General features: G+C 36.1%; 1 protein-coding gene across 1 annotated transcript in view; it reads left to right on the top strand.

Moving 5' to 3' along the window:
• Nucleotides 1-5,360: 5,360 nt before the first annotated feature.
• LOC149249049 (mitochondrial import receptor subunit TOM40-1-like) overlaps nt 5,361-15,255 on the top strand; it is a 60,450-nt gene continuing 50,555 nt past the window's right edge. Inside the window, exons 1-6 of the mRNA XM_089458605.1 lie at nt 5,361-5,778; nt 5,901-6,175; nt 11,975-12,056; nt 12,249-12,348; nt 12,538-12,633; nt 12,873-12,923. Of these exons, the coding sequence (XP_089314731.1) occupies nt 6,001-6,175; nt 11,975-12,056; nt 12,249-12,348; nt 12,538-12,633; nt 12,873-12,923 (504 nt within the window). The 5' untranslated portion in view covers nt 5,361-5,778; nt 5,901-6,000. The remainder of the gene's footprint in view (nt 5,779-5,900; nt 6,176-11,974; nt 12,057-12,248; nt 12,349-12,537; nt 12,634-12,872; nt 12,924-15,255) is intronic.

Raw genomic sequence — 15,255 nt, forward strand, 5'->3', positions numbered from 1 at the left:
CTTCACCAAATATGTCCACACTAGGACTATTCCAACTAGCATCTAATCTATATGAAACTATCACATACCTCTCCAATCATGGGCTATCAACATTGCTATAGGTTTGGCCCACTGGTTAGGGCTGCAACTACACTACAAGAACAAACTTTCCTCACATCTAGACCTCCCTTTCCTGATGCGGTCTTCCCTTCCTATATCATGTCCATAATCTTCTCGAAGTCTGGGCTAAATCCAGCCCCAAACAACCCTTCTCAGCCCTTTGTTCAAATAAGGCAAGGCCTGCGACCTTCCTGTAGCTACAAGCAACCTTACGACCTACCTACTTCAAGGAAAAGAGGCCTGCGACATACTTATTTGTGCCTCCAATGATTGCGACCTAAGAAAAGGAGAAGACCCACACTTAAAATTTTGCCCATGATTCCTCTACTCCTGCTACTCCATAGACTTGTGAAACCCACCCAAACAAGACCAAAACAATCCTCCTCCACTTAAGCCTTCTTCCTTCTTAAGCTGAGGATGCCTTAGGGTGACATTCCTTATGAAAGATGCACTTTGGATACTCTAAATGAGCCTCACATACCTTCTATTTATACACATAAGAAGGGTCAATGAATAGACATGTATTTTGGACAAATCACTTCAAGCCTACATGACTTGAATGCCCAAAAACCCATTATCAACTTCAAAAATTCATAACTCCATTTCTACAACTCAGAATTAGATGATTTTCATTACGTCAGATTCATCTCGAGGAGAGCTATCATGTTTTTTGAGAATTGTTTTCGGTGATAATCACATCAAAATTCATTTGTCGATGCATTTCAAACCAGCAAGTGTGGTTCATTGTCACGACAAGATGAAGAATTAGATCGTCAAAATGTGTCCATGGTTTTGGCCAAAATCACGATGGGTACAAAACCCCAAGCTTGGGTTTCAAGCCCACAAGGCCACTTGTGGAGCTCCTTTCTCCAAACCCTCACTCCTCAAGGCTTGGAGTACCTCCCAAGCTACAAAACTCAACAAATATGGCATGATCATGTTGGAAATACTGGGGGGGTGAATCAATATTTCTTTTCAATTGTTACTTTTACCAGTTAGATTGCTTATATTTAGAACACAAAGTGAACAATAAGAATAAATGCTTTTATTAATTTCTTCTTTATAATAAATCAAGTACAATATATGTAGGGCTCCAACCCTAGATGAAGACATCGATATTCAATCTCTCAAGCTCCAACCTGTATTTTCCAAGCATCAACTTGGACTTCCAAGGCTCCAACCTTGTCAATTTTGAGGCACCAACCTCAAGGGCTCCAACCCTATATCTAGTTTAGGCTTCAACTAGGTTTCTTAAGGACTCTGATCCTCTAGGGCTCCGACCCTATCCTCCAAGGCACCAACCTTGTCTTTTCGAGGCTCTAACCCTCACTTTACTTTGTAAAGATGTATTTGGTTATACTTCACGGTTCCCAATGTCTTCTTCAACGAGCCCTGTCAATCTTCGCTTAGTCTTCACTTTGGTCTCCATGTTATATCATCACTGACAACATTGTTCTTCACATGAAGGTGTCTCCATTGTTCTTCATGATACCCAAAACACATATCTCCAAAGTCGCCTCATGATTGCTTCAAGGCATCTTAGTCTCCAAGATCAGCTAAAGCTTCTCAACAAAATGTCTTCAAATGGCTGCAAGACAAATCTACAAAGGCTTCTTCAATATGCGTACACACCACTCTTAGAGTGTTCTTTAACAGGCTATCAAAACTTGAAGCGTCCTTCAATTATTCTCCAATATAGGATTAATCTTCAATCAAAACTCAAGTCTGCTTCACATAAGCTCCAAGATCTGATCTGCTATAAATCCACCTTCAAAAGGTCTTCAATGTGCTACAAAAGGGTACCTCAGGACTGTTTCAAAAAGACTTTCAATTACTGCTACAACTGGTCCAAAACTAGCTTCTAACAGCCTTAAAAGGTGCTCCACAAATACCTTCAATAAACTGCTATAAAGATCTCTCCCAAACTGCCTTTTAAGTTTGAGAAACACTGCTTCAATATGGTGTTAAGGTTTGCTCTTTAGTTATGCAGAAAATTGTTCCAAGGTGAGACTAATCACAGGTGGCTCCCACAACTTGCTGCACTAGTAACAATCTTCTGCAATTGAAGACCGAGCTTCTTTAAGAGATTGTTCTCATAGTCCGAGCACTTAACAAACTTGCAGATCGTAGTCTTCACAAAATATTGTCCAACCACTTCTCCACGGTGTAATTTTTCTGAGATCTGCACTAGTCTATAGACCACAGGTCCGAAATATCATAGACAAAACTGCAATCCGAGTTTAGGTGAGGTTTGTGTCTTGTCACAGGTGGCTGTCCAAGAGTTTAACGCATTCACAAGTCTCTGTTGTAGTGAGCTTCCAAAAAAAGTTATGTCCACAATTTTGTGATCCGAGCTATATATTTTTAGCTTTGAATGTCAACTCAACAAAAAGATCAGCCCAAATAGTAGACTATTATGTCTTCTCGGCCTTCTGTACAATTCTGTGCTCCTTCTCTGAAATGATCACCGAAATTGTTGAGGAGAAATGCAGTCTGAACTATATATATAGTGTTTTTTGCAAGCCAAAGCGAAGAGACATGTCATTGTATGGAGGCCGACTTGAAAGACAAGGTGCAGGTCGGGTCATTGCCAAAATATGTATGTTTAACTTGAAAATTCAATATCTCACAAACTATTTGGAATTTCGGGGCAAGTAAGGGCTCATTGGAAAGAGGAAAAAATCCTCTTTAAGATGGTCTAGGTCCCATGTTGAAAGATTGCCTCCAAGTTGCCCAATTTTATTTTTCTTTGAAATTGTCCTCAAATTTTGTGCATAAAATGTTTGGGACAATATAACTTCTCCATTGTTTGGATTCTTCATCATCATAGGATCATGTAGGAGTGCAATATCCATGTCATCACGTATCCAACAATATCATTATATACTAGTGCAATGATATGTTATAGTGCAACATCATTAGGAAAGTTCCAAAGTAGTCTTCCAACCATGTCATCAAGACCATTATCAAGTGTGGTTATTCCAGAGTATGCCATCATCACGTGTATGACTTCATCAAGTATAGTCCTCCACATCAAAGACTTGTATATTGGCACTTAATGTCTAGATCATCAATCAAGGCACATGATTGACACTTGGCAACATCATAGTTAGTTCAAGGACTTCATTAGTGGCTTGACATATTAATAGCTTGACATCTTCATTGATGGCATTTTTATCAAACAAGAGTTTGTTGAACATGTACCTCATCATCATCTGGAACTAGGCATCTCAAGAATACTTGCCATCTCGGCTAATTCCATATTGACATCAATGACAGTCTTGATTAACAGTTCTTACTGACTAATTCGCTCATTTTCACTTCGAGGCCTATACAATAAAATTCCAAATGTTTTTTCTACATGAACCTTAGCTATGAAGGAGCAAAATATTCAAAATGAATCATATTTTGCGCATACACAATTTGTAGCACCTCATGATAAAGCCAACCTAATAGGTTGGTGGTATGATAAAGTGGTATTCTCGTCTACATGAACCAACCTTCCACTCAAGGAGTCAAAGCAAAACCAATTTTGTTTAAAATGAATGGCTTTGTCAAGCCTTTGAAGATTTTTTAAAATAATTTAAAGTTGATCATATCTTCCATAGAGTCACGGTGTTGAAACCCATGAGGGTCATAAAACCCTAATTAAGCCTTTAGGGTTATCCAAGTTTTTTTCTCCCATAAGGATTTGACATTGTTTTGGCACCTTCCTTATTCTCTTGACCATTCCCCACCATGTTAACATCTTCACAAACCATAATGAAACCTTGATATTTCATTAAGCATCCACCTTCAAAATGTTGCCATGTCACTTGTGTCATTAGAGGCATGTATGATGTCTAATCCCGATATATATCTCCAAATGTACCTAAGTTCATCTCTAAGTAGGCAATGTGCCCCACCCAACCATGAAAAAAGCTAATTAAGGCGACAAGAGGGTGGAAACTCCACCCCCTCCCATTAGTATAACGAGAGAAAAAACAAATAGTGCACCACTAAATAAATACAGAGATGTAATTATCAATTTCATCTTCTTTTAAACAATATTTTTTTACAGGTCAAAGTTCTTACTTAACAAGTTGTATGTTTCCTACCAAGGTCACTTAGACCTTGGCCATTTGATGAGACAACTTTCGTTTGTGTTAGATATGTGTTTGTATTATTTGTAAGTAAACAATGTAAGCGAGCACAATTTTGCATCAGATTCTTTGTCAAAATTCTCCATTGTCCCACAACATCTATGTAGTTTCAAGTCATATTCTTCTTCACTTGGGGTGACGATTAATGTGCACATAGAACAAGTACTAGTTGGTGTTGTAAAATCACACTTTCCAATGCCATTAACTTGATGAGTTGTTTGCATTTTTGTATGTGGTATTAATGCACATTGATATGTATGCCCAATCATGTATTCATTGAGGCATTTGGCTAATAAGAAGTTCCCTATTTTTTAAAATGTTGTTAAGGCTTAGAGCTAAAGACCTACTAGCGCATGTGTCAATAATCACATTGAAGCCTCTTTGCACATGAAATAAGGATATATCGTGGAAAGCAACCTATTTTCTTATTGATTCGAGCTAACATACCATTCATGTGTAGATTATATCTAGCATTGATTTAATTACCATCACATAATACTCCATTACATTGAGGTGCTTAATCTAAGCATCTTTGACTATAAAGATATCTTGTAGAAGAGCATATATCTACATGGTTGTTGGTAATTTGTCCAAAACTACAAGCATAAATGACTACATTTTATGTTCCAAAATCATAAAAAACACTTTCACATGCCACTGATATTTAATAAAAATAATATCATCAATTATATATATAGCATTGATTTAATTAGCATCACATAATACTCCATTACATTAAAATGCTTAATCTAAGTATCTTTGACTACAAAAATATCTTGTAGAAAAACATATTTATCCAAAATTACAAAGCATGGGTGGTTACATTTTATCTTCCAAAATCATTAAAGACACTCAATTTTATATATAATTTTTTCCTTCTTCGAGAATTAGTTATATATATATATATTTTTATAAACATGAATTTATCTTTATTTAAAATTTTAAAAATAAAAAATTCATTTGCATAGTTATTTATATATATATTTTAATTGTAGTTTCAATTACATTATAATTATACCTAACTTACTCTTTATAATAACTGATTTTTTTAATTAAAATATTATTTTTCAGATCACATCAGCGAAAAATATGGAAGACCCGATAAGAAACTGACCTTAATGCTAAACCAAAAACCCTAACCTTGAAAAAATGAATGGAACTTAAAAATGGAAGTAACTCCTCAACATACCTTCCAGACTTTGATATTTTCATGGGAAATTTTGAATGGACGATCTCATTCTTAACACGGAAACCATGGCTTGAATTAGGGTAAACGGGAAGGACGAGAGATGCGAGTAATTTCAAATCTTTTGAGGGAGGGCAGAGGAAAAACCCAAACTAGCTGAGGCGGCCAACTACACTCAAAATTTTAGCCCTCCGTTTCACTGTCTTATGTCTCATCTCAAAAATCTATGCGTAAAGGTTAGGAAAACCCCATTTGGACTTTAGAAGATTCAGCATTTTCTCTGGTGGGTTTCCTTCTGCTTTTCCTCCTGCAAACCGGCAGTGTAGCTGATGATAGCGCAGCTGCCAATAGGTGCATCTCACCCCAAATTTTGGACTAAAATCTGTTTTGTTGTTCTATAAACCTCTCTTAAACCTTTGATTTTTACGATTGTTTCGGGTAGAACTGACATTGTTGTGGAATGCCGAGGCCAGATTGCAGGGCAGAAGGCTGATATTGTGTTTTGGTATTCATTGGGTTAATAAAGAAAGTACTACAGTTATAGCGGTAGTCCGGGATTTGATTTGGTGAAGAATGGGTGCTTCAGTAAGCCATGCTGACGCCCCTCCTCCTCCTCCCCCACACCCATTAGGCGCACCTCCTCCACCACCAGCAGCAGCAGAGGGTGCCATGAAGGACAAAGGCAAAGTCGATTGGCTTAACTTACCATGCCCAATCCCTTATGACGAGATTCAACGTGAAATTATGAGTAAGTGCAATTTCTCTTTCTTTCTTCCTTGTAACTTTATTGGGTTTTTATTTTTATTTTTACTGTTATTCCTGATTAATTTTTTAAAGATTAATTTGCATGCTCAAGCGTTGGTCCAATAGATCGAATGATTCACTTTTTTGATCATCGCTTAAATTTGAGATGCATTTTCCAAAAAATAAGAATTCTTCAAGACCAAGGCCCTAAACTTTTGTATGGCAACCCTTCACGTTTATGCAGTAGTCTATACCAATTTTGTTGGTCGGTTAGCCCCTTTCGGCTGCATAGGGTAGAGCTTCGTAAGATCAACTCCAGGACCTTTGTCTGCAAGGCCACACCTGAAGAGTATCTATTTTGCTTAAGTCACCCAAGACTTGCACATAGCTTCATCTGCATGTACTACATTAGTGCAGGGATTGCCATTAACAGCACCTCCGTATTAGCACGGGAACCAACATTTATTGCATTAACATGACCTCACACCTCAGCAATGCCTTGTGCAACCGCGTGCATTATCATAGGGAGCACGCCTACACTAGGTTTGAACCTGGTCATCATCAAGCCAAGTTCAACTTGCCTCTGGATCACAGCCAAACAGATTCTTGCAAGCTATACATTATCCAAATAAGGCCAAGCTCAGTTTGTCCCCATGGTGTTGTAAACCCATAAATATTAAATCTCTGTTGGTCTGCAGAATCAATAAGTTTTACTGAAGGAGAGACCTAAGGAACAATAAATAAGTTAGGCACCCATAAATAATAAAATCGCTGTTGATCCACCCATATGCCTGTGGTACCTATTCAAAGAGATCGAACACATTTTAGCATTTTTTCTATGTTTTGATTACCGTTTTTGGTCTGATGTTATTGACTTTCACGGACTTCTCCTCTGCTGCCATTGTGTTAGTCATCGTGTACTATCATTGTATGATACTATTATGCAGCAACACAAATGTGATATTTAGTAAAGACATTTTTAGCTATCTATTTATCATTATTGATCCGTCTATGAACATGTGTTTGAAGTGTGACAGAATTAGGCAGAAAACTCAATATAAGGTAAGGCCGAAAAGATGAAAATTTCTCTTTCGCAAAGAGAACTAATGCAAAAAATTAACAAAAGGAAATACGATTTAGTTTAGAAAACATGTATGTGTATCATCATAGAAAATATACAAATTCTACAGTACTCTTTCTCCCTAGTTACACCTCTCTGTCCCTATTTTTTTGTATGCTGCACCATTTGTTCTCAGCCTCATCTCACGTCTTCTTCCTGGATGGATTTTCTTTTTAGGTTAAGTTTGTTCTTTCTGCTTTCATTTTTTCCTCTGATATCTTCTACTTCTACTGTTTCTTATTTAAATACTTTCCAAATTGTTTGCTTCTTTGGATTGGCACATGGTTAGACCTCACAAGAAAAAAAATCAAACTAAAGCAAGTGCTTTGATTTATTCCATTTCAGAGTAGTTTCTAATCTTAAAACACAGTTAAAAGTTAGATTTAGTCTTGGCCTGCGCTGTTTACTCATGACCTTCAGGACCATCTATTATCTTAAGCCTTATGAAAAAACGTGTTGGTTTATCGTAACGGAGGTGTGACAAGTCTAGTTGAATTTCTACCTAGCTAATTGGAGAGATCTACTACGAATACATACCAAGTAGAATTGAGAAAAAGATCCGGTCATGATTAGGCTAAGATGGTAAAATTAGGTCGATTATCTAATAATTCTGTGTATCCAAGACATGCCTAGATGATAAAAATGAATGTGAAATAGGCTAGGAGTTGTATGACTAATTTGCACCAACAATACAATTCAAAATCATCTGCACTGGCTCTTAACTTTGGGAGCTTTCTAATTTGCACAGATCTAAGATCCTTTTCTTCCTAATCTCTTACCTCCTAGTATAATTAATCTCAATGTTACTCCTATGTTGAAACTGTATAATAGGCCAGCCAGTGTTCACTACTAATTATTTATTACACGCATTCTTTTTTTTATAATTAACATCAGTTTTCCCTTGTACTTCGCTGTAAACTAGGATTTTGAATTTGAAGCACACCTTTTCAAACTCTTTTTATAGGTAGACATTTTCACACGTTTTAGTTGGTAGGAATTTGTATTCCTTTACTTGTTTGTGATTTTTTTTTCAATTCAATTCAAGTGGCAGCCTATAGTTTCTATATTCTTTTGTAACCACTTGATGCATGTAAATTAGTTTCGTGAAGATATATGAAAAGTGATGAACAATATGTTATACTTTCTGATATATATGTTATGAGCATATACTTCTTTAAATTTTACCTAGGTTTTAAAGAAGGTAGGGAGAATCACAATCCTGTGTGACCCTTGCTAATTGATATTTTGTTAAAGTTTTCTTTGCAACATCGTCCTTGACCTTTCTGCAATTTTGTTTGCATGGAAAATAAAGCTCTTTCAGTGGCACGGGATTGAATTTTCTTCCAAGTTTCATGGTTCATTATCCGTTGATGAAATCTATTTTCATGAGTTGACATCAGATGACCTCTTTTGTTCTTATGTCTTTGTATTTTTGGTAATTAAAGAAGAGATTTATATATATTTTTTTTCCAGAGAAAGTAGAGATTTATAATTTTATATTAATATTACAGAAGAGTTTTTACAAAATGACGTTGTCCGTGCCAATAATTTTGGTTTTTGGCTTATAGTTCAGATCTGAAACTTCCATATCTATAATATTTCAGATCTGAAACTTCCAACAGTATAATCCAACCGACTTAAAACTGGAATATTGTTACTGGATGCATAAAGTGTGAGACTTGCGGTTTTCTATCGACTGGACTCCATCAATGCGCTCTCTATGTATTACAGCATTCCAAAAAATCATCCTTTATCTATGCCTTTTTCATGTGCATGTTTGAGCTCCATTGCTTTGGCTGGTCTTCTGCTCTCCATTCCCATAGCAAAAACTATATGCATTTGGGACCTGGGTAGCATGTTTTGTGTTTCTGGGCTGGCTTCTCATAGACTTGGCTGTTAAAATTGCCAGTTGCATATATTAAATATTTAGCCTGTGTTTTCATAATTTATGGCTTTCCATAACAAAATTTGAACAACTGTTGTAAGTTGACAGTTCGTTAATCTGGATGGGGCCTTTCTCGTTTTTAGCATAGCCACCCAGTATTCCTCCGGGCTCCTTTTTTCCTTTGCAGTCGTCTATCAGTAGGAAGCCCTCCAACCACAGTTCTGGTTGCTAGATGTTGTCTTTGTTTTTGCAACTTGTTTGGAAAGGTGGCTGAAAAATTCAAACAGATTATACAGGCTGAATGCTAATTTCTACTTTCCAATAATCTTCCTTCCCCATTCCCATCCTATCCTTTACCAGACTAATAATCCAGCCATGTTTCCTTTCCCCTTTTTTTAGGGTGCTCATTATTCCATCTGCACCTGCCATGGTCAGGGTAATATCTGCTATCGTTTGTTGTGAAGGGTGTTCTCTTTTGCTGTAATCTGTGTTTAACTGTAACACACGTATCCTTTTATCCTAAGGCCACAACTCCATGCTTTATTTTATCGTTTTATACACCAAGGATTTAAATTAGCACCAATACCTATCATTTCTTTATTTGCTGGTTGCTAAATTTTCCCTCACTGATACTTCTGTGGCATGAATTTCCTCAGTTGTCCTTGTGTATCAAAACCCTAGCACATGCGCCTGTGTAATGTACATAGACTACATTATATTATATAATAATACTATAAGGTCACAAGTCATGTCACTTCATACTTGAGACTATTCAATCTTATTTACCAGCTCAGATCCATCTTAAACCTGGATCTATGAAGCACGAAGAGGGATCACATTTCTTAATGTTTATTTATTTATTTATTTTATCATTTAATTGTGTAATGTATTAAGAATTTTGCACATTAAGAAATTTGATTCCTCCTGCTGCTTGATAAATTCAGGTTTAAAATGGATCTAGGCCGATTTATTTTTTATTTTTAGATGTTGCCACATACATATGTAGTTATTTCTTTTATTTTTTATTTAATTAATTTTTAATCTTTTAATATTTTTAATATAACATTACATGACATCTCCCCCATACTGGGCTGTAGAGCACCTTTCTACTCTCAGAGCAATAACGTCATGAGTGGTATCATCATTAATCATTACTACGTTATTTAATAAATTTATCTTATTCCACATGGATTTCTCATTTTTGTTTTACCTACATTGGATGTTTTTACATTTCTAGTTATTGGACCAAGGTGTTCCTATCGACCTGTAAGACAGATATTAAAGCACCGAAATACTATCTACCAAATAACATAAACCATCACTAACACATAGTAGCAATTTAACTCAATGATTTATTCTAGCATTATTGGAACAGATTTTACATTCATCAAAACATCATAACTGTTACTGGAAGGAATAGAACATAACATCTCTTACAGAGCAGGTATTGATATCATTAGATACTAATTTAAACAAATGAAAATCACAGAACATCTGAGAAGTAACAAAAAATAGACATTCCATTATTAATCATTATGTGTATTATTAGTTACTATGCATATATCAGAACATTCCAAGAAAAAGTAGATACAAGGTTTATGGTGGGAAAAACCTCCGATGGAGGAATGAACCTCACTTTAAATATCAATTACTTATCTCAGCCAAAATAAATTCAGTTCATCATAATCAGGGGCTATACAACATTGTTCAATACTGTTATTAATTTGCATTATTTCCAGCGTCACATTGACCTAAGGTGCCTGTAAATTTCAATGCCAAATGATTAGTTCTTGTGAGTTGCTGTCTTATCCTCATTTATATAGCAATCTGTTTTCTTCAATGATCCAAATATACAGTTGAGAATCTTCATATTTTTCTATTGTTGCATTATCATTTTTGTTTGCTAGATTATGTGAGTTCTGAGATGACTGGCATGCCTAACCTGTGGCTTGAGTAGCCATGACCCAGGGGCATCTAAGCTGTCAAAATCACCCAGGGATCGCACCTGGCCTGGCCTGGCCACACTAGCCCTTACCATGGCTGGATTTTTGGCTATGGAGTTTTGAACCACTGACCTTTACACCACGGAGTGCCTTAACAGAACACCCTATCACCGTCTACTATATATAATATATCCTTTTGTTTTTCCTGATAGGCATACTTTATTTTTTTGTTTCTTCTCTGTATTAATCCATACAGATTTAGTTCCAATGTTTACAAGGTTTTGTCAAATCAAAAGGCTAGATACTTTAGAAACTACACTTGTTTTTGTAGTTTGATCGTTTACAAGTTTAATATGTCTGGGAATTTTTAAATCAATCTAAAATTTCACTTTTGAAGCGTTGTAGGGTTGTTAATGTTTGTTATTACTTTTCTATTTACGTTGTGTCATCGAAGCTTGTATTGTTTGTTTGTCTTCATTCTGGCATTGAAATTTTTGTTTGTAGGTCCTCTTTAATTCATTGTATGGTTCCTTTTCAAGTATCAACCATCAACAAGCTGATGTATGAATATACATTATTTGTGGATTAGGTTTGAGATGAATTCAAAAATTGATCTCACAGATTGCTGGGTTCTCGTGGGTTAATAACTATCTTGTTTTTTTTACAAAAGAAATATCGGGACAACTTTTTTGTATGACTTGGTGGCATTATTGGAGCCGGATCTCTTTGATTACTGACTCTACAACCTCTATCTGATTGGAACATTCATGTCCAATCATTGGCAGTGACCTCTAAGAAAAGAATGTGTCGACAATGAAGGTGATGGATTTCTTTTCTGTGTTATGTACTTTGCAGTGTCACTGAAGCCTGATCTTTTTGAAGGGTTGCGCTTTGATTTCACAAAGCCTCTAAATCAGAAATTTTCTCTTAGCCACAGGTGCTCTCTTCAACTTTTATCCTCATACTTTACAGGGGAAAATGGATAGTCATTCTATGAAGGGGTGGGGTTAGCATTACATTTGATTATTTATGTCTCAACCAACTATTGAGCAGTGCCAAAGATAACTAGTAACAAGTCGATATTTAACACCTAGCAGTGTTTTTGAACTGTTTGGCTTCGTTTCATCAGTGTATTCATGGGTTCCACGGAGGTACCTTCTCAGTCAACCGATACAGTAAAGGTTCCGTCTGCGCATTATGAGTTTGGTGCCAATTTCCTGGACCCAAAGGTAGTTGAACGAGGTTATTTTCCTTAATGGCCTGTTTTCTATTTATTTTATTTTCTTGTGTTGTTCAAAATGATCATATGCCTATTTTGAAATGAACTTGGACCGAGGAATAGTCAGAAGTTCTATATATGAAATGTTAAACTTCGAAGTGATATCCAATGAGAAAGCTTATTGCATTTGGTATTTCAGTGCATGCTTGTTGGAAGGATATTGACAGACGGAAGGCTCAGTGCAAGAGTTAAGTGTGACTTGACAGACAATCTGGCGCTGAAAATCAATGCACAGGTCTTTCTTGCGACTTTCTTATTTGGCTTATATTCTTCGTATTCATTTCACTGTATATAATCTTCATACAGGCTCCCCCTTGGATTAATGCAAGGCTTGTTGTTCTTGTATATGTTAATAATTTATTTAGTTGATATGTGTATGGCTGTAAATGGTAAGAAACATGTACAGGGAATTGATGAGAATAACATAATCTGTGTTTAATGAGAGCTAATTTCTGTGGATTTTCCATTGTACAGCTGACTAATGAGCCGCATTACTCACAAGGGATGTTCAACTTTGATTACAAGGTGATTTCTTGTCTGTGAACTGTGAAGTATTAGGCAGAATAGAAGCCTAATGGTGGCACTTAAGAAAGAATAATAGGATGTTATTGAGTGGTGTTAGTTTCTGTTTTTCTTTCAGGCTTTTTTTTTTTCTACTGGTAATGAAGAAGATTTTTTCATTAACAAAGAAATGAAATGCTACATGTGGTTACATATCTTTTCAGAAAAATTATGAGATAGCACAAATCAGATTTATATTCTTGTGGATCATATATTGAAATATATTCTTTAATTTATTTTTTACAAACTATACAAGAAAGAAATATCTCACCTATGTGCTCAAAAGAATGATGAAAATGGTAACTTCACCATTGAAATATAAATGTATATTACTGTCAATCATTACTGAAAATGCTTGATCATGCTGCATACAAGAAATTCTTTATTAAATACATACAGTGCCTGCTCCCATCATGTAATTATGCATCTCCAATGATTCAGATAGTCTGTTTTTCCAGCATATTTGTACCATGTACTGAAGAGGTCAAAGAAGAAAGAGGACACTAACTGAGAGGTGATTTATGTAAATTCCACTGCCTCAACCATGACCATACTCTGCAATCATATCTTGTCTGGTTTCCATCATGAAGAAACAAACCGATCAAATTTTTCAACTCTAGCTTCTTTGTGATCCACTGCTAGTTTGCGATTTTCACATAAATTAGGAAGGCTGCACAATAAGGTTATGGCTTTATCCTCCTTTGAGATATTGACCCCAACCACTGCAAGTAGATTGGCCAAAGCCATTGTGCTGTTCATATGGCCATTACTGAAAATGCTTGATCATGCTGCATACAAGAAATTCTTTATTAAATACATACAGTGCCTGCTCCCATCATTTAATTATGCATGTCCAATGATTCAGATAGTCTGTTTTTCCAGCATATTTGTACTATGTACTGAAGAGGTCAAAGAAGAAAGAGGACACTAACTGAGAGGTGATTAATGTAAATTCCACTGCCTCAACTATGACCATACTCTGCAATCATATCTTGTCTGGTTTCCATCATGAAGGAACAAACCGATCAAATTTTTCAACCCTAGCTTCTTTGTGATCCACTGCTAGTTTGCGATTTTCACATAAATTAGGAAGGCTGCACAATAAGGTTATGGCTTTATCCTCCTTTGAGATATTGATCCCAACCACTGCAAGTAGATTGGCCAAAGCCATTGTGCTGTTCATATGGCCAACTAGTGCTTCTTTCTCACTTCGTGTCAAAATGATTGCACAGAGCCAATCAAATACATTTTGCTGTTTTCTCTTTAGCAAAATAAAGTGCTTCTCAGTCTTTCAGATGCTGCTTAATCTTTGCCTTCTATTATCACTTGCCCTTCAGCTTAATGCCTTGCATAACGATCGAATGTTCCCTTTCATTCAGGATCCTCCATCTTGAGATTCCAGTGGTTAAATCCTTCACCATCAAATTATTATCTGATGTGGATGTCATCTCATCAACCAGTGGATAGCTCCCACTAAAACACTACTCCAATTACAACATATCTCCTTACAATCAAATCTTTCACTGTTACCGTTGAAACTGACATTGCTTTTAAAAGTCACCTTCGGTTCAGATCCTCCCAAAACTGTCCTTTGACTTTGATACCTCTTGTTACACATTTAACATGTACTAATACTATCCACAATGGTGATCAAACTCTAATAGGATGCACATCCACATTTATGTAGATCATTTCAGGACAAATCCTTGTTGACTCCCAAACCTGCACTTTAATTGTATTCAAGTCCAAGAACAAAGTGGAACCCTAGGGAAACTTAGGAATGCTGCTCACTGTGATCACAACATTGGTTCCTCTCTCTTTGGACTGGTTCTTTTCCAGGACAAAGGAGAAATCTCTCAAATAAGATAATAATCTGCCCTTTAAAGCAGATTTGAATATCAGATGAGTGAATGACGCGTTTAAAAGATTTTTCAGTAAATAAGTGGTGGAATTAAGGGACAATAGTGTCTTGTCTTTAGAGCAATGGAATTAGGGCAACAGATAAGTTTGAACATGTATGAAAAAAGCATAGTAAAGCCATTAATAGCAGTCACTACCAGCAATATCAATCAGATTGATGTTCTAAGTAACATGAAATTCTCACAAATGATACAATTCCATATTCAGTTGAAGTTGTGCAGCCATACCATGTAATCATAGGTGAAAGAGTACAAAAGAACAGCTTTCGTAATAGAATAAACAGCCAGCAGCAATCTTAATTCAGATCTGATTATGTAAATAGGTATAAGTGGACCATCATAGTTACCACTTAACCTCTTATTCAGCCCAAACAGCC

The sequence above is a fragment of the Pinus tabuliformis genome, chromosome 7 (assembly GCF_031772625.1).
Source record: "Pinus tabuliformis cultivar Carrire ecotype Pingquan chromosome 7, CPIR1, whole genome shotgun sequence".
Classification (NCBI taxonomy): domain Eukaryota; kingdom Viridiplantae; phylum Streptophyta; class Pinopsida; order Pinales; family Pinaceae; genus Pinus; species Pinus tabuliformis.